The 22048-nt window shown below is 39.4% G+C and overlaps 1 protein-coding gene across 1 annotated transcript; it reads left to right on the forward strand.

Moving 5' to 3' along the window:
- Window positions 1–6709: 6709 nt before the first annotated feature.
- On the forward strand, window positions 6710–16090 carry LTO1 (LTO1 maturation factor of ABCE1). Its single transcript, XM_054972173.1, has 5 exons — window positions 6710–6811; window positions 8780–8885; window positions 9982–10052; window positions 15028–15145; window positions 15525–16090. Exons 1-5 carry the CDS (start codon window positions 6756–6758, stop codon window positions 15591–15593), a joined length of 420 nt encoding a protein of 139 aa, XP_054828148.1. The 5' UTR covers window positions 6710–6755; the 3' UTR covers window positions 15594–16090.
- Window positions 16091–22048: the final 5958 nt, after the last annotated feature.

Raw genomic sequence — 22048 nt, forward strand, 5'->3', positions numbered from 1 at the left:
TTCACCTTTGAGTCCTTGTGACAGTAGCACCCAATGAAGGATAACTTACTTTCTTTAATGTGTTCAAACTTGTCAATCTATAAGAAATAAAACTGGTACAATTAAATAAGCAAACACACACAAAACCCAATAAACTCAAAATTATTTTCATAAATCTCTGCAAATGCTTTGAGGAACATTAACCACTGAAAGACAATTTATATCCTGTGGTTGACTGATAAAGAGTTAATGTTGGTCATTAGGTGCTAATGAATGGGATAAACTCTTTATTTTTCAGTGACCCAATATCTGATGCTAAAGGAGTAACCAGTTTTTCAATTTTCACAGTTATCTTCAACAAGTTGAAACAAAAAGTAATTTTTATTTCCTGACACTGAAAAGGTTGACAGAATCATCCTGGAAACCTCTACTCAGAATCCTACTCAGGTTGATTCAATGTGGTTTACTCCCAGAAAAGTGTTTTTTAAGATTGTACTGTTACACATACAATTATCTGAAGCCCTAAACTGCTGGAAGAGTAAAAATGATTAGGCTGCTGTCTAACTGGAATTAGCAATTATAAATTATTTTGCTATGTAGAAGAAGAAAAACTAGATGTATTTTCCATGTCTAATAGCACTTGAAGCAGTTTGGTTCTTTAAGGTGTTATTGGACCTGGATCTTACTCTTTGACTACAGACCAATGCTGCTACCCACCAGAAACTATCTAAATATATTTAGTGGCTGATGAAGAATTTTGTGTAACTTAGAACCTGCATATTCCTTTAACGAACTGTTAATCAAACAAAATGTATTTGTTTGTACCATCTATTGAGTATTTTTTTTAAAAAAATCGTAAGCGTTTAGGCTGATACTTTTGCAAGCCTTTTAATCAAGGCCACTGTAGTTAATGCCACTAATGCCAGTTGACTAATTATAGTATACTGCATGAATTCTGCCTTTGGATTTCAGGATGATATTCAGATCTTTCTGACATTGTTGTAAGTCCTGTTGATTTGCATGCCATACAATGTAGTGAGCAATATTTTGTATATAAACACTTTTAAACTAGCTTGTGGAAAAGTTAGAAAAGGGATCATGGGTAGAGGTTGTCAGCTGGCCTGGGAGAAAAGTCCTGTCCCTTTAATAGAGGCTTAATGGGGGGAAATGAGCAGTTGAAAGCTTTTCAGGGCATGGAGGCATATAATACCATCTGGTAAATAACATCCTAGTAAACCTAGGAGCCCTGTGGTGCAGAGTGGTAAGCTGCAGAACAGCAGCTCAAGCTCTGCTGATGACCAGAGTTCGATCCTGGCAGAAGCTGGGTTCAGATAGCTGCCTCAAGGTTGACTCAGCCTTCCATCCTTCCGAGGTCTGTAAAACGAACCCAGTTTCCTGGGGGTAAAGTGTAGATGACTGGGGAAGGCAATGGCAAACCATCCCAACAATGTCCCCATGGGTCAGTAATGAATCTCTTCTTGCACCTTTTCCTTTTAAAACTTTTCTTAAAGCATTTTTCCAGGCAGTTGGCAACCCTAATCATGGGGTACCATATTTTCCCAAAGATCTTTGTATAAAGTAGTATGGTTATGTACAGAAAACAAAGGAAAATGTTATTTTTTTGACTTAGCACTTCATTGTCAATGCTATATTTATAAGTAATTTATTAAACACAAACACCTGCTTATTTTGTTACTGTATTTATACTTAAATTTATATTTATGTATTCCAATGCGGTCTTTTTTAAAAAGTCTGAGTAAATTTTGTAATCTTGATAACATTGAGTAGAAATTAAACTAATTTTTGTATATAAAATAGTTGTAGTTTTGGTGTGTGATGTTTTTAATAAAACAAAATATAGTGAAACACTGAGCAGTTTTTATCTTTCTTTGACTCTTCTTGAATGATAACATTCTGTACCCAGATTGTTCATACTCAATAACAGAAAAAGTTGAATTTCCTGACCTGTAAGCATTAAGCAAATTAATCAGATATTTACATTATTGTTGTGGTTAATTTATTTTCAATTAGAGATTAGAGTAGTTTCATTACTATCTTATCCTTAAGGACTAAAAACTTGGGTTTTTTTTTTAAAAAAGGATAATGCTATTATCAGAATATTAAATACAGTCCTGCATCAGAGAAATTCAAATATCTAAATATCTCTCTCAGAAGAATATCTTACAGCAACTCAGAAGTTCCATTGAGTTTATTGAGACTTTACCACCCCAAGCCATTACATGTGGAGGAATGCAGCTATAGATTAACATGATACTAAATCAGCCTACTTTATCTAGCTGGCCGTTAAGTGACTACACACTTCAAAGAAAGGCAGGAACATCCACAATGGATCAGTCACTTGTGCAATACAATAACATGGGGGAAATTTCTCCCTATAGCAGAAGGGAAGTTTCTTCCTGTCTTGGAGCAATGCTGATGAAGGGTCTGTGGATATACCCACATCCTATATTATTTCTTTTCCTTAATCAAAGAGTGTATTACTTTGAATAGAAAGTTTGACTTTCTAATTGTCAGATCCTAGAAAAGAAACTGCCGTTCTTATGCATACAATTACACAAACATCTGATTTAAACACAAGATTATTTAAGATTTCATTTCTGTTTTTGAAAATGAATTTAACTTGTGAGATACTTTGCCACTACACTATTAATAGTGCAGCCCTATGTTTATGCAGTAGAAGATAAAACAAAGATGATACTTGGGCTACCTAGCTGCAAATGCAAGACTATATTTATTTGATCTAAGTTCCATGAAATGAGCCAGATCTATTTGGATCCTTGAAGGAAAATGTAAGAAAACTTGCCAGTCCAAACCTTTGTTTCTATTTACTACCACCTTGTGAAAGTTAAAGACTTTAAGATTTCTTATATATACTATATCTATAAGTGGCTGTTTACAAAAGAAGAATCCAATGGATAACTTTGGGAGGATGTTTCAGCATGTGAGATTAAATAGATTGAATATTGCCCCTGAATAAATCACATCTGGATCACTCAGTGCTTGCAAAATTAACAAGGCATTTAAAAAATCCACCACCAGAATAACCACAAAGCAAATGCTCACTCCTAAAAGGAAATAATTAGCTGCCTAATAATTTGATGAGACTATACTTACATCTAACCTGACTGGCATGAGCTTACAATACATCTGTCAACATGACTGACATTTAGATCATTTTCAGACATGCTCTTTAATTCATTTTGGGGAGTGGATATCTGGTGGAGAATGGGTTTGGGTTTTGTTTGGGTTTTTTTGCATTTGAGACTGATAGGATTTTTAAACTGTTGCTGAATCTAATGGCAAATGTTTATTTTTTCATTTGAAGGCATCTTAAAGGGCAAATGTTACCTTTTTTAATGAAAATATGATCTGTTTTTTTGCAAAACCAGTTTGCTTCAGGTTTTGTTCTATGGTTGTGCTGAGTCACAAGAGAAGCTATCAGAAATATTTGTACAACTTCATAATGAGATGCTTTATTTTTACAGCACATTACTCTATATTTTTAAACAGTTAAGCTGTTTTTGATATAACATATTGATACAGAGCAAAACTGAGAGACAAGAATTTTAAAAATGGCAGAGGCTACATGAAAATGTCTCAATATGTGGGTGATACCCAGCTCTACTTTTCATTTCCATCTAATTCAGGGGATGTCATTGATGTTCTGAACTGGTACTTAAGGTCATAATGGGTTGGGTGAAGGTGAACAAGCTGAAGCTTAATCTCTGGGTTAGGAGAAGGGCTGACCAGTGACATGAGATCTCTTCAGTCTTGGCTGAGGTTACACTCCCCTTGAAAAGTCAGGTTCGCTGTTTAGAAGTACTTCTTGACACAGCAGTCACCTTATAAAGTCAGGTGGCTGCAGTGACTTGGAGTGCATTTGCCTAGCTTCAACTGATGTGCCAGTTGTGCCTGTTCCTGGTTCAGTCAGATCGAATGCCTTTGTTACATCTTGACTGGACTATTGCAATGTGTTCTATTCTAAGCTACCCTTAAAGAATGTTTGGAAGCTGCAGCTGGATCAGAATGCTGTGGCTAGGTGGCTGATCAAGGTCAACTTCCAGGAACATGTGATCCTGATATTACAGCAATTACATTGGCTACTGAGCCACTCCTGAGCCCAATTCATGGGGTTGGTTCTGTCCTTGAAAGCCCTCCATAGCTTGGGACCAGGGTAACTGAATGACTGTTCTCGTGCATACATTCCTGCCAAGGAGTTAAGATCATAGGGAGAAGCCCTCCTGATGGAACTGGTGAAACAGACCCGTACAGAAGGGGTTTAAGTGATCTTGGGCCAGTTACTCACTTTCAGCCTAACCTACCTCATAGGGTTGTTGCGAGGATAAAATGCAGCAGGGGAGAACATTATAAGACACTTTGGGTCCACATTGGGGACAAAAGTGGAATGTAAATAAATAAATATCCTTTATATTCTACTACCACTATTTTACCCTTAATGGTAAAAACACATATACTCTGCTATCTTAATATTATTTAGGCATTGAGACCATGAGATAAGAACCAAAATACTAGGAAGTTTTTTAATAATAACAACAATGTGCTTATGCATTGTCCTTCTAAATAGATCCTCAGAGCAGTGAACATAGTCAGTGTTATTATTATCCCTACAATACAGCTGGGGAACTGGGGCTGAAAGGAGTGGCTTACCTAAGGTCACCTGCTGAGCTCATGGGAGTAGTGAGATTCAAACCAGCAGAGTGCTGACTTGGACTCCAACCACTTAAGCACTATGCTACCAATAAGCTCTATGTGCTTTTTAATTAAGAGCTTAACTAGACATTTCTAATGCAGTTATAGCTTCTTGATTTCCTGTGGTTCTCGAAAGCTTATGCCTCAATAAAGTTGGTTAGTCTTAAAGGTGCTACTGGACTTTTTACTACTTTGCAACTACGGACTAACATGGCGAACTCCTCTGGATCTTTGACTTACTGTAATTAAGGTAAGTACTAACACTATTCATGAACCTAATTATATATCAAATATAATTAGGTTCATTTCCTCACTCTAGCATCCATACCAAATTAGTACTTTACAGTGTCCTTCTTGCTTTGCTTGTCTTTTTCAGATTCTTCTTTGTCTGTTCAAGATAATAAAGTCATGAGCACAACTTCTGTAGATAGCAATTGTTTGCTAGTCAGAACTGCTCTTTGACAACAGTGGAATTAGGACACCACAACACTTCTAGGAAGGCTGTACCATGTCCTCAGCTAACCCTCTTTGGCTTCTTCTTGAGTCCCACTACCAGACCTCAAGCTACCTTTCTTCAAACAATCTTCACTCACTGGGTCTGAGCAAGCTATGTCTGGCCTTTTATTCTGTCTGGCCAGACCCCTGCAGCCAGTCATTGACTGGTATGTTTACTCTGTCTTAGCAATAGATTAATGAAAGTGAGTAGTTTGCCCACTAATGTACCATTTGTTTGTGACTTATTTGGATCCTTCTATCCTCTATATAAATATAAGGTGGACTCCAGAACACCTCAAAGAAAACCATTCCTTTGGTTGCAGTTACAATGGAACAGTTCTACTTGGCAGGCCCACAACTTTGCCTTAGAAAACAATTCTGGAAATAAAATCAGTGTGTTTTTGTCTCATAATTTTACTGATTCTTATATGGCACCCTTTCCATAGATAACCACTTTTTACAATTTTTATATACATGTGGTAAACTTTATGCAGAATTTTAGGTCCTTTGTCCACACTCCTCAGCCACTTTCTTCTCTCACTGTTACTGAAAGCTGTTTCTTTGCTTCTCTCCTCCTTTCTCTTCCCTCTTCCTTTCAGCTGCTCTTGCATCAGATGTTTCTGGAACAATCAAATGTTTCTGCTTTCTTTCTTTTTAAAATACTATGGACACACTTTAAGTAAAACAAAAAGAATTAAACTATAAACCTTTAATGGGTAGAAATTTGGATTTTGATTAAGAAACAGTTACATATAAGAGTATATATTTATGTTGTTCTGAGCAGATTTGCTACAAAACTAATTAAATCAAGAAAGATACTTTGTCTTATGCTATTTACCATGTTACAGAAAGTACACTTGACTAATCTGCTGCTGTTTGGAGATTTCCTGTAATATCCCCTACTGCTTCCCCAAATGTTCTTGCTTCTATTTCTGTAGCATAATAATCACTAAGCACAACAATGTATGGAGTAAAATAAGCAAGAAGCGCACTCTAAACTACAGTGGTGTGTAGAGTGACAAAAGTGGGATGACAAGAAAGGAAAAAGGTGAGGACAACCAAAGAAGATGGTTAACATTTGCATCAGTTTGGGACCAAACTAAACACTACACTTCCAGCTGTTGAGATGTGCGGAAGACAGAGGGGTTCTGAGCGAAACGATCAGAGAAAATTGAACATCACCAAACAGAATCTGGAAACTTTGGAAAGCAGAATATTCAGAAATGCGAAAATGTCAGATGTCGACTGCCAAACATGACTTTCTAGCTTGGCAGTCTTGCAGACTTAACACAAAAAGCGCGAACAGTCCAGACGCTCATTTTCTTACGAAGTCCTTGCTCTCTCTAGCGGACGATCTGGGCATTCTTCATCCGTCGTCCGAATAGCCTTGGAGCGCCACCTAGTGTGCGATCGAGCCCTTTAATGACGAGACAAAGCCCTTAGGAGCGTGCGTAGTGAGACCGTTCTGTCTTGGTCCTTTCGGCTTGCCGTCCTTTCTGAAAAGTGAGCGTGGGATGACGGTCTGAGAATCGGGGGAAGTGCGCGTTGGCATGGCTGCGGCGCGAGAAACGGACGCGTTTGATGCGATTGTCATGGCGGAGGCGAGGTAGGGCCTCAGAGCGGGGCCCGGATCCTTCGTGGGAGAGGTGGGGCCGAACCTGGAGTGGGCGGGCGGCGGTGGGGTGAGAATGGCGATAAGAATCTGTACGTGATTCGCCCTTCCCTATTTTATCGTCGCAACAACCCCGTGAGGCAGGTTGGGCTGTAAGAGAATGACATGAGCGCACTGAGCTTAATGGCCAGGTGGCGTTCGCTTTACGGGGCGTCGTTTGCCTTGTTGCATTAACAGTGGCCTAACGTTAGACAGGTGATATTGTCCATTAACCCCCCCACCACCGCGGGAGAGGCCGCAGACCGGGTGCGTCGGCTGCAGAAAGTTGTCTTCCTGGCCTCTCATGGCGGAGAAAGGTCTTGCTTACTACTGGAGTCCTCTAGAAGCAGATGGACGAGCCGGTGGCCGACTCGACGTAAGGCAGCTTCGTATTTAATATATTCACCCTGGAAATTTGCGACTGATGCCCCTTGGCCTCTTCGGGAAAGGCAGAATGGTGCCTGGGAGGACTGGGTTCAGATGGCAGCTGCATTTCTTATTCTTACCAGATTTCCTGGCATTATTCGTGCCAAAAATTACACAAGTACAATTTATTGTGGAAGATAAAGTTTTTACTTTTAGGATTTCTGCCTGTGATGCTGTTGTTTTAAAAAAAACAGAGGTGACAAACCAGGAACATGCTCATAATGAACTCACGGCTGGTCTGGACATACCCCCCTCCCTTCCTCAGTCCCTCATTTTGTAAACTGAAAATACTAGTGATTTGTGTCACAAAGATAGTAAATTACTTGCTGCTTCTTGTTTAGAGATTTGTTGACTTCCCATTTTCAGTAATAATAGCAGTATAAAATGGGCTAAATTACTGTAAATCAATAAGAACGTTTTGAATATTTCTCAGTCTTATAAGTTTCATAAACTATTATAACAAATTAATGAAAGAAGAGGTGCAAACCAAGGAGAAGGAAAAAAGGAAAAGATTCAGGTGGCTATGTGAGTGTGACACCTATATAAGTCTACTGAATTAAAAATAAACTTTCAGATACTGTGTTTACCAGCTAATCCTGATCAATTTGAGATTTATCATGTTTCAGACCATTTTCAAAAACTGTAAGACTTTGACATAGATTAAATATATAGTTCAAGCGACTTCTTTAGTAAAGCTGCTCTGTGGGTATTTTAACCTATATGTTTCAGTAAGCTGAAATGAAAGAGAATGAAATATTGTGAACAAGTTGCTCTGGAATGGCTGCATGGTGTTGCACGCTGTTGCTACATGTCACAGTGTGTAAAGTTGTACTCTTGTAACCTTTGATGTGGCTATTTCAGACACTTAAGTGCTGAGGCAACAAAACTAGAAATGTCTGAAAGGCTCTGTTTTGCCAGTAGTCCTTTCTAAATGTCTGTTCTTACTTAAGCTTAAGTTTTCTTTAAGTAGTTAATTTGGAAAAAGTTTTGAAGATGAAAGCCTTTACTCAGTGAAATATTTGCTGCAGGTTTTTTTTTTGTCTCATGAGGCAGTCACTGAATGGAAAAGCTTATGGTGGGAAAGCTGCTTTCCCCTATAATGTTCTTTTCACCCAACAAGCCACCTGTTGACAAATCTCCTTATGGCAGTAGTTTGTGACTGCCTGGGCTGTAAAGAGAGTTTATATTCCTAGGACTGATGCTCAGGAAAGTGGGATACACACGTGTGTGTGGTACCCTCAAGTTACAGCTGACTTATGGCGACCCCCTAGTGGATTTTTCATGGCAAGAGACTATCAGACAAGGTCAACCCTGCTTAGTTTCTGAGATCTGATGAGATCGGGCTCACTTGAGCTATCCGGGTCAGGGCAGGATAAACACATACATAAAAATAAATACAATCCATGGGGTTTATGTTATCTGCCTGTGGTTTAAATTAGGGATTTTCAGCTTAGCTGGGCAAATAGGCCAATAAAAAGAATGCCTCTCTCATTACAGATTTCATGGTGAAGGCTATCAAGAGGGCTATGTTGAAGGAACTCATGCTGGTGTCATTGAAGGAAGACAATATGGAATACAACAGGGTGCCAAAATTGGCTTAGAAGTATGTGACAAAACTAAAATCAATGTTTAAATTACTCTGAGGTATAAGGAGCTTAAATTGAATTTGAGTGTTGTAGTTGAGCACTCTACTGCAGTAACAATCTCATGATGACACAGTTTAATTTATATTTGAGTTGAGCATGAGGCTTAAGCTGTCCTCCAATAAAGTCTATGTGCCCTTGTTGGATTTCTTGGGCTTTCTGTATCCAATGTTCTTACCGGAATAAAGAACAGGCAAATGCAATTTTAGGCTGTATCAACATAAGGATAGTGATGGTATATCTTTACTCTGCTCTGGTTAGACCTCACTTGGAGTACTGTGTTCAGTTTTGGGCACCACAGTTTAAGAAAGGATGTTGACAAGCTGTAACGTGTCCAGAGGAGGGCAACGAAGATGTTGAGGAGACTGTAGACCAGGTTCTATGAGGAAAGGTTGAAAGAGCTGGATATGTTCATGCTGGAGAAGAGATACCTGAGGGGTGATATGATAGCCTTCTTCAAGTATTTGAAAGGCTGTCACATAGAGTATGGAGCAGAAGTTTTCTGTTTCCCCAGAGAAACAGATCAGAAACAATTGGTTAAAGCAAAAGAGTCTTTGGGTAAATGTTAGGAAGAACTTCCTGAGCGGTTACTCAGTGGAACAGGCCTCCTTGGGTGGTGGTGGGCTCTCCTTCCTTGGAGGTATTTAAGAAGAGACTAGATGGCTACCTGACAGCAATGATAATTCTGTGACTCGATGTGAACTTATACAGCTCAGGAGAGGGAAGGCATGAAAGGATTAGCAGGTGCTAGGCTCTCACAACCCTTTCTTACAAGCCCAGGGTAATGCCAATCGCTACTTTGGGGTTAGGAAGGAATTTTACCTTAAGACCAGATTGGCTGGGTATCTTGGAGGGTTTTTGTCTTCTTCTGGGTGTAGAGCGGTGGTCACTGGGGGTGAGGAGGGGAGATAGCTGTGAATTACCTGCATTGTACAGGAGCTTGGACTAGATGATCTTTGGAGTCCCTTTCAGCAATATGTTTCTGTATTGTCGTAAGAGGAAAATATCTTACTAGAATAAAGAAAAAATTAAACAGACCTCTTTCCAAATATATAGATTGGATCATACCTTGGTTTTTCGATGACATGGCTGAGGTTGCTTCAAAAACACTCGGATGATAAACACAGGTAAGATTAAGAAAGAAAGCCAGTGGTTACATGTGGTCTCACTTTTCAAGGGTTTGGTTTAGTTTGTTTTGTAGAATGGATGATGCTCACTGGAGGACCTATGAAGTGGAAATGAAATTGGCAAAGAAGTGTTATTTCTTGGGAGCCATTGCATCAGCTAGTTCATGACCATCCCAATTGTTTAAGATATTCAGACACCTCCTAACCCCCAAATCTGATTCTTTACAATCTCAGAACAGACAATTAGCTGTGAGGCCTTTGCTACGTTTTTCACTGATAAAATAGCATGAATATACTCTAATCTAGATGTTAGCTGCAATGCAATTGAGATGGAAGAAATGCTTAATACACCATCTAGCTTACATTTGGACTGCCTTGAACCAATTACAATGACAGATTAACAAGATTAACAGGATCCTGATGCCTATGAAAGCCACTACTTGTGCACTCAATCCTTGCCCATCCTGGCTGTTAACATCACGTAAGGACCACATAAGTGAGCCACTGAAGTCTATTGTAAATCAATCACTAACTCAGGGCTCCTTCCCCCGGCCACTCAAACAGGCAGTTATCCGTCCGCTACTTAAAAAAACCATCCCTGTACAAAAATAACGTAGCCAATTATCACCTAGTCTCTAATTTGCCCTTTCTGGGTAAAGTGATTGAGAGAGCAGTAGCTGACAAACTCCAGTCCTTCTTGGATAACTCTAGCGCTCTGGACTCTTTCCAGTCAGGCTTCAGACCAAGGCATGGGACAGTGACAGCCCTAGTAGCATTAGCGGATGATCTCTGTCTGAATATAGACAAAAGCCGTGCCTCTTTATTGCTTCTCCTGGAACTATCTGCAGCTTTTGACACAGTAACCAATGCCATCCTGTTGAGGCGTTTAGAAACAGAAGTGGGCATCAAAGGATGTGCCCTGGACTGGTTTAAATAGTTTCTCATGGAACGGATTCAAAGGATTGCTGTTGGAGATCAGCTATCTGATCTCTAACAGAATGGGAACTATCTTGCGGGGTTCCACAGGGCGCAATCTTATCTCCCATGTTATTCAACCTCTGCATAAAGCCTTTAGGAGAACTCATTTGCAGCTATGGAGTTGGATGTCATCAGTATGCAGATGACACCCACCTCTATATCTTGCTATCCAGGTCCCCACAGGATGCAGTAGAAATCTTAGATTGCTGCCTGACAGCCATGGTGAAATGATTGAAAAACAACAAATTGAAATTGAACCCAAACAAGACTGAAGTGATGCTTGTTAGGAAGGCAGAGCTCTCGAAGGATATTGTACTCCCCAGTTTCGATGGAGTTTGTCTGACCCTTGCAGACTCGGTTAAGAGCCTAGGAGTTATACTGGATCCAGCACTACTACTAGAAAAACAAATTAAGGCAGCTGCAAAAAATGCTTTCTACAACCTCACTGTAGCCTGGAAGATGGCTCCTTATTTCAACATGGCCGACCTGGCCACCTGGATCCATGCTATGGTAACATCAAGGCTAGACTATTGTAAGGCACTATACATAGGCCTCCCATCTAAGTTTAGAAGGCTCTAATTAGTCCAGAATGCTGCAGCTCGACTTATCAGGAGTGAGCAGGAACATGAATATCACTCCCATCCTACAGTCACTCCATTGACTACCTATCAGTTACCCTGCTCGGTTCAAGGTATTGGTTATTTCATACAAAGCTCTTTGCGGCCTTGGTCTGACATACCTACCGGACTCCCTCCCTCCCTATGTCCCTCCACGGCAGCTTTGCTCATCTGAACAGGGTCTCCTGCAGGTGCCAGGCTGCACATGGGTGAAATCAACTGCAGGAGGTCAGGAGAACCCCCACTCTCCTGGCATTCCACAAACAATGCAAAACCGAATTATTCAAAAAGCTTTTTACTCAAATGGTAGGACTGTAACTCAAATGGTAGGGATGGGGTCTCAGATGCTTTGCTAATAAGTTAGGGACAGTAGACTTCACCATTATGTTGCCTTACATACTACCTGTTGCTTTAAATATGTACTCCTATGTACTACCTATGCTTTGTGTTGTCCTACGTCAATCCTAGAATTGATTATGTTCTGTTTCAGTATTTCTTCTACTCTTTATTGGATTCTTGTTAATGCTAGGTAAATAGAACTTGTATCTATTTACCCAATGGCATTGTTTGTGAAAATGTTCTTGATACTGTATGGAAATGTACTTGATACTGATTGTACTAATCTCTTACTGTGTAATCTGCCTTGAGTCTCAGTGAGAAAGGCGGACTATGAATGAATGAATGAATGAATGAATGTGGAGGGATCAAAAAAAGGTCAAACTTCTAAAATAAAGCAAAGATTTCACAATAGAAGATCAAGAGGCAAGTAGTAACAGATATATAGTAAAGTAGCCATATTGCTAGTGGAAGGTGGAAGAGGCTGGTGGAAATGGGCAACATTGCTCACCAGTGCTTATGGTATCAGCATTTAAGGTAAAAAAAAAATCATATTTGTTCTGCCTACATGGTGTCACAAATCTTGTCATTTTGATGAGTGGTTAAGAAACTGGAATGCCAGCTTGGTGTAAAGTGTTGGCCCAGGACCTGGGATACACTGGTTCTAATCCCCACTGTCCTGTGGAATCTTGCTGACTGACCTTGGGATGGCCACTCTCAGCCTAACTTACTTCAAAGGTTTGCTATGAGGGTAAAGTAGAGGAAGGGAGATCAGTGTTTGCCACCCTGAGCTCCTTGGAGAAGGGCTGGAATAAGAATGTGCTAAATAAATAATAGTTGGTTGTCCTTGGTTCTCTTAAAAACACCCAGTAAAAATGAACAAGAATGCTTGAGTTTGTTGTTCAGATGACTCTTACTGGTTTCCGTTTTTGATGTTTGTTGACATCAGAACTAGTACCATTTGGATTATGAAAAGCTTCAGCTTCTTAAAAAGATGGTCTCACTCAAGCTGGTGTGGCAGAATTATCTCAACGTATGTGCAGCATTTTGGAACTTACTGCCAATATAGCAAAGAGTCCACTAGTACCTTTAAGACTAACCAACTTTACTGTAGCATAAGCTTTCAAGAACCACAGTTCTCTTCGTCAGATGCAGTCTGACAAAGAGAACTGCATCTGACGAAGAGGACTGTGGCTCTCGAAAGCTTATGCTACAGCAAAGTTGGTTAGTCTTAAAGGTGATACTGGACTCCGCCATTTTGCTACTACAGACTAACATGGCTAACTCCTCTGGCTCTATTGCCAATATAGTTTCTGTTTTCCGCTCTGACATGGGATGATTTTTAATTGTCAGGAATCCTCTGCTAGACATTTGAGAGATGCAGTCACATATAGAAGAGTGTCAGTGCTCTTTAACAGAGGAGCATTATCTGGGCTCTGCGTCATGCAAGTGTTCCTCACTGTTCTAGCGAGTGGCAGCTTGCTAAGTAAAGGTATTTATTTATGAGTAGTCAGTGCTTTGAAAACACTATACAAATGTGGCACACACCTTTTACTCTGGGTTTTTTTAGGTAACCAATGACAAAAAATAACATTCTAAAAGTTTAAACAAACATATAAATACATGACCAAGGACTTAAAATAGATCTAATGCTGAAGATGCTGTACTTGCCAAATGTGAAATGAACGACATGTTGCTTACCATTCTGTTCAGTGAAGTTTAAAGCCTGCTTCCAGCCTAAGGGGCCACCATCCAGCTTGTGTGTGTGTTTTTTTTCTCCAAAGGAAGAGCCACTGAAATTGGAGGAAGGCTCTTTGGGATGGAAGAAACCTTCAAGCTTTGCTGAGTGGACTAGTAGGATACATGCCATCATGTCCAGGCTAGTGTAGTTCAGTAAAGGATGGGACATTGGTTATCTCTGTTCAGTTCTAACTGGAATCACTAGCATCTTCCTTAGTAAGAGCCTTTTAGCTTCTGTACCCTTAATATGTGGTGGAAAACATCCCTATCCATTAAGAGGTAGTGTAAAGAACTAGTGCTGTGATTATGTTTATATATAGTTAGTGATGAACAAATAGAAATGTGGCTGTTTTGTGGGTCAGGTTTTGAGAGGGATTGCTGTGGAGCTGATTGATAATGGCATTATGTATTTATTTAGGAAATTTGTATGCAGCCTCTCCAGACCTGCTCCAAGAGGCCATAACAATAAAACAAGACCAATCAAGCCAGTAAAATAATTTAGCAATCATTTAGTAAAGCAAATTACACAACAAAATAAGTCAATAAAGCAGCAAAACCAGTACAATAAATAAAAAAATAGGCTAATAAAACAAGCCAAGCCTATTAAAAGAGCCAGGTCATTAAAACACATAAAATAAACAGAGCAATCTAAAATGATATCAAGAGCGTCCCATAAAACATCTAAAAAGAAACCTGTTAGTTAGCATGGCTAATCTCGTGGAGCTCTGATTCCGTTTGTAAAGTGAAATGCTGATGATTGGGCAGATGGCACAGCTCTTTTCTGTGCCAGCTCTTACTGGAGTAAGGTAGTACTAGTATTTTGCCACCTTACATAGTTTTTCTTTATAGACATCGATGATGCCATGTAGGAACAGGGTATGTCAGACATAACCACAGTGCAATAATGATGTGGGAATTGGCAAAAAATGGTTATCATTGGCTGTGATGAAATAGTTTTGAGTTGTTTGTCATGTCCATATGATAAGTTTACTAAAATGAGTAGCCATAGTAGAAGGGACTGGTATGACTGAAGCCATTGTTTCAAGATAGTATGGGGTGCATACTGAATATTGAATGGGTCTTTCTCTTTATGATTTAGTGGAGAGTTGATCGATGTTATGTATATTGCCTTAAGAATGTCTAACAGGAAAGGACCCTGGTCCAATCATCCTTTGTCATCCTAATCTATATTTTCCAGTTGTGAAAATGGAAACAGGGGTGGGGACCAAGAATGTTGCTCTGAGCTTTGAGAATTGGAAATTTTCAAATTCAGAGAGATCTGATTTTATTTTATGCTTTTACAGTAAAAAAATTAAGGTGCTAGAATCCTTAATAGAAACGATCCAGAGATTTCCTCATCAGGACCCAACTTATGACAGTCTTCAAGAAGACCTCGAAAGAATGAGAGGAAAATTTAAACAGGTTGGTAATCAGCCTTAAGGATAGAATCAGAGGTATTTCTTAGTAACACTAGCGGCACTTGCCAGGTATTCAAAGGGCATCACTGTATAGAATTTGATCAAGAATGATAAAATAATGCAAGTCTGGATTACTATCCTTATATGCAGGATGAGGGACTGGGGCTGAGAATGTGGCTTGCGTGAGGTCACTTGCTGAGTTCATTGCAGCAGCAAGAGTCACACCAGGAGCTTCTGATTCGCTGCTCAGTCTTGTAGCTGTTCTACATCAGCTCTTGTGTACTATTTGAATGGAATAAGAATTTAATTATAACATTACATAGCTGAGGAATAGACAGATAAGGTGGAAATAGACAGTAAACAATGTCTATTTTTCTTTTCAGGTTTGCTCCCTGCTGCATGTACCATCTGATTTCAGACTCAGTAGGGAAGGATCTGCACTTTCATTTTGAAATCGGCATGAACAGAGAAGACATCTTTAACTGAATTTAAGAACTGGTTGAGTCTTGTAAAAAAGGGCAACATAAGGCTGAGAAAGTATTTTGTCAGAGAGGAAAGCTGATTCATGCCTCACAAGCTAGGATTCTAAAGTGAAATTCAACTAAGGTTTGGGATCCTGGCTTACTCTACACAGGTATGTGCATTGGTCCTGTGAGTTGGGGCTTGTTTAAACTGGGAATTTTCAACCAAGCTCCTTGTGCAAGAGAATGTGGTAGAAGTGAGTGCACAGACACAGCAGACAAACTGTTCTTGTGCCCCAACAAAACTCTGTTTAATCACAGTTTATCATGACATCTGAATTCTGCCTAAATCTGAAACATCAGATACAAAACAGTGTTTTGGGAGTGCCACTTATATTAAGTAGTTAACATTTTGAAGTTCTTAGGCATGCTTAGGAAGCTGTTTTTAAAGATTTCATTCATAAATTGAACATAGCTTTTGAAAGATTCACTATATTAGTGGAATCCAGGAGTAAGATTTTATACATGAGTGTTTTTCATGAAGGCAGTGTTGTCTCTGAACATTCACCACTACAGTGCTATGCACTTCCTAGATGCTTGGTCTGTAGGCAGTCAGACATGTTCCATGCAAGGCAACATTTTCCCTTGAAATAACACATTCTGTTCAGAAGTCTGGAAAGAACATCTGGCTGTAAGAGGCATCTTTGAAAAATATAATCTAGCTGTTTTCAAAATAAATGACACACAAGAAGACCCAAGGGGGAAAAAATTTACATGTCCTCTGAGCCCAGTCCCCCCCCCTCGTGTTACATTTCTCCCTGAGTCAAATTTCCTCCTCCTAAGAGGAAGCAAACAGCTATCCATTTTCTTTCAATAAGCCCAGCCCCAGTTGGTATGGTATATTGCTTTTTGATATGTTTTCTGAGGCAAGATTCATGCAAGCTGCTGTGTTTCAAGATCCAGTGTTTTCCCTAGACATCTGTAGCCTTCACTTTTGTTCTTTATTCATGCCTGTAGTTACAACCAGCTTGTAAAAGTCTAGCTGATAGTCCCGCTGACCTGTGAGCACTGCCCCTTCTTGCCCTCTGGGGTGTCTGGGGTTCACTAGTGGTAGATCAAGTCTCCACCTGATACATACCACCCACATGGTGCCCCCTCAGAGGGGCTTTTGTTCCTTCTTTCTCATGTCCACTGCCACCACTTGGCCTTTGTGGAGATCACCTATGGGGAGGGCCAACACCCCCCTTCCTTGGGCAGGCTTGCCACTCTGAGCCTTGCCTGTTGCCGGATCTCCTGCTACCCTGCACCTGGTTACTGCAGGGACTGTTTACTGCACCTGTGCATCACTGGAGGATCAGCTAGTTGCCAACAACTACCCTCTTCCTGTGGCACCTGTTTTAGGTACCATGGTTGAGCAGTGGGAGTCTGTGTGGTACAGAGAACAGCTACCAGCATTTAAGATTTTTTTTTTAAAAGCATTTATTAAAGAAAAAATGTTCACACTCGCACTTCTAAGCACCGCACCAAAGCAAGCAAGGGAACTCAAAAAGAAATTGGTAAAAACGCAATTCTTCTATCCTTTGCTTGGTACATGCCTAACTTAGATCTTCTATTTAGGCAGACTCTCTGTTTTAGGAAGTTCCAACTTACTGTGTCCTGATAGCTTTCATGGTTCAGGCCTCCACCCTCCACATGGCCAATTGCTGCTGCCTGCAAGGAGTTAGCTCTTAGTTCCTTCAGCTTCCAGCTCAAATCAATCAAATAGACCCTCCTCCCTGTGCCAGGAGATTTTAGTCTCTCCCTTTGCCCACCTCTGGACAGACCAAAGGGACAGGTCAGAGAGGTTTTTCCTAAGAGCTCCAGGAAGAAACCTTTCTAGAAGTTTAGTCCTCCAAGTCTCCCCCCACCCCACACACACACCTGGAAGGGTAACCAGCTTAGAATATCACTTCATTAGTAAGTGGCTATGCTATGTCTTTATGTACTTTTGCTTGACTGTTATGTGAATAGTGTTGCATCATATCCTATGTCCACATCTGTTATAGGCAGTGTGTTCTATCGGCATGTTAGGTACATTTGAGTTGGTGCAAGAGCTTCTTACATCCACAGAATGCACCTTGGCTGGAATGTATTATCATTAGCAGGACATAGTGATAGGATGCAAGCCATTATGATTCTTGTCCCTCTCTAGAGCTCAAGTGATCAAATAGAAAGCTAGACAAGACTATGGGAGTTGCTCAGCTTCCTAAACTATTCTCATTATACTGTCTGTATGCATTTTAGGAGAGAAAGGTGCAAATGTGGTTCTGTCAGTCCTGATGTAGATCCATTTGTACACAGGTTCTGTTTATATACAGAAAAGATTGTCCCTTTTAGTTTCAATGACTGAATAGATCAGAATGATAAAACAATTCATTTAGGATCATTTGATGGGAACTAATTAAGTCAAGTAGAAAATAATGTAACTTAAGTTTTCCATGAAATTAGAAAGGGATTTTTAGACAATCTCCTGAAACACAGGTTAATAAAAACATATGTTCCTCAGAATCCAACCTTTCAATGAATAAGGCTGTGCTAAGGATAGCACTCAGATCTATAGGGTAAGCTGCAAGACAATAATTCCTACATTCTTCTGAAACCAGCTTTTCTAAGTAATGCCTTGTTTCATGTTGCAGTTTCCTATTTTTACAGTTTGTTGAACAGTCACTATTGTGAAATTAGGTGCAATGTCATGAAATTTAAAGATGCCTTTAATTTCAAGGGGAGGCAGTTTGAGTTCACAAAAATGTAATTGAGAATCCTTTCTTCCTGTCATTTGTTTTGGTTTGGAACATTCTTTGATCATGCTTTCTGAGTTTCACTGTGGATTGTGTAGTTGTAAGAATTACTGAAATGTCTTCTTTATGCTGATTGTACTTTTCAGGGTTCTGTGTGCTATGAGCACATCCACAGCCTGAGATGTATCGTGTTGCATGATCTCTAAATATTCTGTATATTCTGTTCCTGTATTAAAATACTATTTTTCTTCAAACAGACTCCTTTGGCAATCAAATCCACTGCCTAAACTACAAACACATGAGATTTGCTTCAACTTAACTTGTTTGCTTATTCAACTTTTACTGTGAGAGAATGAAAAATTAACTAAAATTAATGTGGGAGCATGCTGAAAGAAAATCTTTCAGCAGAAAGAAAATCTTTCAGCAGGAAGAAGAAATAATGCCTTAGCTGTATATCTAATGTGAAACCTAGAAAAAGAAGTTTACAAATAAATTCTGTGTCTGTTCATACAGGTATATATGTAAGGAGGCATAACTGTAAAATGAATCACCAAGCAGTTTGTGCCCTGTGATTAATTTAATGATTTGTAACATTTGGTTTATTCAAATTAGCTGTCTAAATTAAAAACAAGCAAATCGTTGAAAAAAAATCCTAAAAGTGAACTGTTGCTATGATTCATCTTTTGCAATAATCTGAATTTCAGTTTTGGAGTTTGTTGTCTTGTCAGCCAGATCTCAATTAAAAAACAACAGAGATCTTTCCCTCGTCGGCAGATATCTTAGGATCAACTCACAGTACATTTCAGGTATACTCCACAGTAATGCAAGAAATATGTGTTGTGGAGAAATGCTGTCCACCCTAGAATTCACTCCAATAATTCAACCATTGGGTTATAGTGTATTTTATTTATTTGTGTTATGTATAGTTCATCTTTCTCATCAAAAGGCAGATTACATAGTATATGTTTTATTTGTTTGTTTGTGTCCCTGTCCAAAACTATACATTGGGAGTACATCAAGACCATTAAAAATCCGTATCCAGGAACATAGATCTAGGATTAAAAACAAAGTTGAAAAAGCGCCTTTAGTCTCCCATTTTTTCAAAAATCACGCAGGAATCTGTACCTTTAAATTTTCAATACTAGCAGTGATCAATCCCAAAGAGGGTATAGATCTTCAACGTAAATTATTACAAGTAGAATCTGAGTGGATTTGCAGAACTGGAACATTGGTGCCTGATGGTTTAAATAGCAATATAGACTACACATGTTTTTTATAGAGTCTTTATAGAGTTAGGCTATTTTCCAGTATTGTTATTTTCGTATGAGTACTGTCACTTTAATAACAGTGTTTAATATAAATTAGTGTTGATGTCAGATGTTAACACGGGTACTTTCCATCGAAAATTGCTACACTGGTTGATGAATTTTGAAGTCTTGTGATTGTAAGTAGAATGTGACTCTTTGAGAGTACATTGATTTTTTAAAAACTGTATAAAGATTTCATATATGTATTGTAAAAATATGCATTGTTTTGTAGAAATTGTCGTGGTACTAAGAGCCTGAGACAAAGTGTTTTCACACGAAATGGGATTATATTGCTGGCCCATGCCCATCAGCTCCACTCCATCCTTGACCTCATCTACTTATTATATGATCACATCTGTGTAAAGAAATGATTATGCAAGTTTGAAAACTGCAAACTTTATTGACTCTGTATGTCCCCTGTACAAAGGGAGTTTGAGGTTGAACTTCTCTATATATACCCGACAATCTGAAAGAAAGAAGAAAAAATATTTTTCAAAAACAAAGTTTTCATTATCATATGTATAAGCATTGTATTTTATATTCTGAGTTATTGTTATAAGTATCTCTCCTGTATGCTTTGAATAGCTGGGTAAATTGTTTCTGAACTCAAAGTCAAAATTTGTTTTGTATCTAGCTTATAAATTGTAAATATAATTTTTTGCACTTTTGCACTTTAAACTAAAATTTATATATAAGGAACTAAACCATTTTTGTTTCCTCCAAGAGGCTGCGTCCTATTTATCTTTGTGTTTGTAGTGGGAGGAACCCCCCCTTCGTCTCTAGGTAATTTGAAAACAAGCAGAAATTGCATACAGGGCTGAAACATGTTGAAGAAAACCTAGGCAATTTGACATGACATAATTAACAACAGTAACAGATGATGTATAGTAGTAGTACAATCCCTATCCCTTTAACAAAGCATCTCCTTGACTCATTTCCTCACAGCACAGCCTTATTACCTGTGTAAGGAAGCCCTCCTGAATAATTTAGTTTTGCTCAGGTTGTGGACAGCCAAGAGACCAGGTGCTTTACTGACCTCTTCAGGCGGCCCGTTCCATTCACTACAGAGAATGCATATATACAGGCAGTTGTTGATTTTACCCATTTGCAGAGTGGCATCTGCAGAAGGCCCTGTTCAGATGATTGAAGCTGCTGTGACAGAGCTTAGGGAGAGAGGTTGTCCCATAGATATAAGGGACCAAGCCCATGAATAGTCAAAACCTTGAATTGAGCCCAGTAACTAATGGGCAGCCAACAAAGTGACTGCAGAATGGAAGTAAAATGCATGCTCTGCCTAGCTCCTGATAATAATTTATCTGTGGTGTTCTGGACCAGTTAGAGTCTCCAAGATGACTGTGAAAGGAGATGTATGCAGACTACATTACAGTAGTCTAGTCTCAATGATACTGTAGTTTGAATCCAGGTGGCCAGATTGGCGATGTCAAGGTAGGTGTCATGTACCCCCACATCCTAATCATTGTTCTAGGTGGTGAACCATTGCTAATGCTATACCTTAATTTCATTTTGCAAATGCTCTAACCATCACTTTTGTTTCTCAAGCAGCCTGAGCTGTTGTCTTATCTCTTTCCTTTGAAGCTCACAGAAGTGACCTTACGCTGTCTGAAATGTTACAGTTTACTCTTCTGCCTTTTTTCCTGTCTAGGCTGATGTATAAACCCTAGAGGAAATTCCCAGACCTTTTCCTGCGCAAACCTGTGGTTTAGTGGGATGGGGGAAATGATTGAGTATTTAGAGCTGTACTTCAAGTTTCTATTCCTATCAAGGAAGTGTGTACTGCTTAGATGCTTACTTGCCTCTGAGTAATTCAGTGGACACATATATGGAAATGATTGGATTTCTGAATAAAACCATTTAACCAAGAGCCTGGACTTCCTGTTGCAATGGTGCAGAGACCTGCCTACCATATCCTGTCATCCATAGCCTGACAGTAGGAGGCCATCTTCCTGGTGAGTGTGAGTTGGGAGAAAGCCTTTTTGGAGCCATATTAACTTGCTTCCCTAGCAGCAGTACTAGATCCAGTATAACCCCTGGGCTTGTAACTGAGTCTGCAAGGGTCAGCTGAACCCCATCAAAAATGGGGAGCACAGCATCCTTCAATATTTTATGCTCCTGACATGGTGTTGCTTTGTTGGGTAAAGGAAGAAAAGAGTTGCATTAGTCCTGCTTAGACGCCATATTATTGTTTGTTATTTATATACATAGTGCTTTACACTGGTTAAGACTACATGTTTCCACTCTGAGGAGTCCAAAAAGATTCAAGGGTGACAAGGGGATGGAGATAGAAGCGGGGATAAACAGCAAATATGCATTCATTTTGTTTATCTGTACTTAGTTTTAGTTT

The sequence above is a fragment of the Eublepharis macularius genome, chromosome 2, assembly GCF_028583425.1.
Source record: "Eublepharis macularius isolate TG4126 chromosome 2, MPM_Emac_v1.0, whole genome shotgun sequence".
Lineage (NCBI taxonomy): Eukaryota > Metazoa > Chordata > Lepidosauria > Squamata > Eublepharidae > Eublepharis > Eublepharis macularius.